Source organism: Muntiacus reevesi, chromosome 1 (assembly GCF_963930625.1).
Source record: "Muntiacus reevesi chromosome 1, mMunRee1.1, whole genome shotgun sequence".
Classification (NCBI taxonomy): domain Eukaryota; kingdom Metazoa; phylum Chordata; class Mammalia; order Artiodactyla; family Cervidae; genus Muntiacus; species Muntiacus reevesi.
In genome coordinates this window covers 80016911-80019788 of record NC_089249.1, presented here as the reverse complement: position 1 = coordinate 80019788, position 2878 = coordinate 80016911, and the positions used below count along the sequence as shown (strand labels likewise).

Genomic DNA, 2878 nt, shown 5'->3' with positions numbered 1-2878 from the left:
TTGCAAAGAATGGTGTGCAACAGCCCTCTGGCACTGGAACAAACCACCCTCTGTTGTGCCAGGAGTGGATAAAATCCCCTACCCTAGGTGGAGGTTTGTGGTAATTTTCCATTTGCATTCAGTGTTGGGATCGGAGAACTAAGAAGTGAAATACTCGACCCATCTCATTTTACAGGAAATGAGGAAACAGAAAATGTGTGGGTCATTTGCCCAGAGATCAAACAGCAGACGCCTGAAGCAAAGCTGGGAAAGAAAGAAAAATGGGTACCACTAAGTGGGCTATTTAAAACTTGGTAAAGACTTTCGCAGGGGAAACACAACCCTTTTCTAAAAGCACTAATCCAGGAGTCCCAGCTGAGTGCTCTTTCCAATTCGATCAGAAAGAGCATCAAGCCTGGCCGAGGCAGTGCTGCTCAGAGGATGATGGACGTTTCCATGGATGCAGCTGCCTCTGCCGCCGCATCCTCTTGCAGCTGGTCCACTGATGCTCTCTGCTCTCCTTCCAGGGTTCAGTGCCTCCTTAGACAAGATGTCTCACCAGAAAAAGCAGCCCACCCCTCAGCCCCCAGTGGGCTGTGGGAAAACCTCCAGCGGGGGCGGCGGCGGCGGCGGCGGCGGCGGCTGCGGCGGCGTCTTCTACAGCGGCGGCGGCGGTGGCTCCGGTAGCTGCGGCGGCTCCGGGGGTGGCGGCGGCGGCTCGGGTGGAAGTGTCAAGTATTCTGGAGGCGGCGGCAGCTCCGGCTGCGGCGGCGGCTACTCTGGCGGCGGCGGCGGCGGCGGCGGCTCTGGTGGAAGTATCAAGTATTCCGGGGGCGGCGGCAGCTCCGGCTGCGGAGGCTACTCCTCCGGCGGCGGCTCCTCCAGTACCGTCTGCTACTCCAGCGGCGGCGGCGGCGGCGGCTCCGGGGGCGGCTGCTACTCCAGCGGCGGCGGCTCCTCCGGGGGCGGCTGCTACTCCAGCGGCGGCGGCGGCTCCTCCGGCCAGCAGGTCCAGTGCCAGAGCTACGGGGGCGTCTCTAGTGGGGGCGACTCCGGCTGCGGCGGCATCATCTCCGGGGGCGGCTCCGGCTGCGGCGGCATCTCCTCCGGGAGCGGCTGCGGCGGCATCTCCTCCGGGGGCGGCTCCGGCTGCGGCGGCGTCTCCTCCGGGGGCGGCTCCGGATACTTCTCGTCCTCCCAGACCTCCCAGACCCCGTGCTTGCCCCAGCAGAGCTACGGAGGGGGCTCATCCGGCGCCGGCTGCGGCGGTGTTTCCTCCGGGGGCGGCGGCTGCGTTTCCAGCGGTGGAGGCGGCAGTGGATCCGGCTGCGTGGGAGGCTCCTCCGGGGGCGGGGGCGGCGGCGGCTGCTTCTCTAGCGGTGGGGGCGGCAGCGGTTCCGGCTGCGGCGGCGGCGGCTCCTCCGGGGGTGGTTCTGGGGGTGGCAAGGGCGTCCCAGTCTGCCACCAGACCCAGCAGAAGCAGGCGCCTACCTGGCCAGGCAAGTAAGGCCCCCCTGGACACCACGGAGACGAAGAAGCAGGAGGTGTTCTCCGTGGGCTGGATGGGCTTACCACTCTCATGATATTGCCCTGAGGTTTCTCCGCCCTTCACACCTGAATCCACCAGAAGAAGCCAGTGAGCTCTGGAGCTGCGTCTTGTTCTGCAGTTTTCCCCCCTGGTTTCTATACAACTACCTCCCAATCCCAGTACCTTCTCAGTCAATAAATTTGCAATTCATGAGAATTTCTGCATTTCCAGGCATCTTTGCAGCTTCTAAGTTCATTCGTTCCATCCCATTCTTCTCCTTTTCTCCATCCATTCATCCACAGGGACATTCATGCAACAATATTCTGTTGGGGGAGTGGTGGTTAGGTGGCAGTCAGCAGGGGAGGGAAGAACGGCTGTCAGCCAAGGACCAAAGACATGAATTATATGATTTATGGCGTAAAATCATGAAGTGATCCCAAAGCACAAAATCCTGGGAAGAGACTTCAGTAAACTGTCCCCGGTAGGTTCGGTAGTAATCATGGGTCTCTTCCTTGAGCTCAGTGATTTTTTTTTTAAGACAAGGCTGCCCTATTCCCAAAGCAACTAGAGAAAGAACAACGAAAATCCTAAGATAGTAGAAGGAAAGAAATTACAGATCAGAGCAGAAATAAATGAAATAAAAACTAAAAGAAAGAAAAGATCAATGAAACTAAAAGCTGGTTCTTTGAAAAGAACAAAATTCATAAACCTTTAACCAAACTCACAGAGAAAAAAAAAAAGAGAGTCCAAATCAATAAAATCAGAAATGAAAAAGGAGAAGTTACAACTGACACCACAGAAATACAAGACATTGCAGGAGGGACTTCCCTAGTGGTCCAGTGATTATGACTCTGCCTTGCAATGCAAGGGACTCAGGTCCCATCCCTGGTAGATCCCTCATGCCACATGCACCACAGTTGAAGACCGAATGCAGCCAAATAAATACTTTTTTTTTTTATTTTAAGTAAGGAAAATTTGGGGGGTAAGATCATAAGAGACTGCTATGGGTAATGATATGCCAATAAAATGGACAACCTCAAGGAAACTGGACAAATTCTTAGAAAGGTATAATCTCTGAAGACTGAACCAAGAAGAAGTAGAAAATATCAACAGACCAATTACCAGTAATGAAACTGAATCAGTAATTTTAAAACTCCCAACAAACAGAAGTCCAGGACCAGATATCTTCACAGGTGAATTCTACAAAACATTCAGAGAAGAGTTAACACCTATACCTCTGAAAAGTGAAAGTTGCTCAGTAGTGTCTGACTCTTTGTAACCCCATGGTCTACACAGTCCATAGAATTCTCCAAGCCAGAATACTGGAGTGGGTAGCCATTCTCTTCTCCAGGGGATCTTTCCAACCCAGGG

General features: G+C 54.2%; 1 protein-coding gene across 1 annotated transcript; it reads left to right on the top strand.

Moving 5' to 3' along the window:
• Positions 1 to 252: 252 nt before the first annotated feature.
• LORICRIN (loricrin cornified envelope precursor protein) lies at positions 253 to 1486 on the top strand. Its single transcript, XM_065926700.1, has 2 exons — positions 253 to 293; positions 507 to 1486. The coding sequence occupies exon 2, from the start codon at positions 530 to 532 to the stop codon at positions 1484 to 1486; it is 957 nt and encodes a 318-aa protein (XP_065782772.1). The 5' UTR covers positions 253 to 293; positions 507 to 529.
• Positions 1487 to 2878: the final 1392 nt, after the last annotated feature.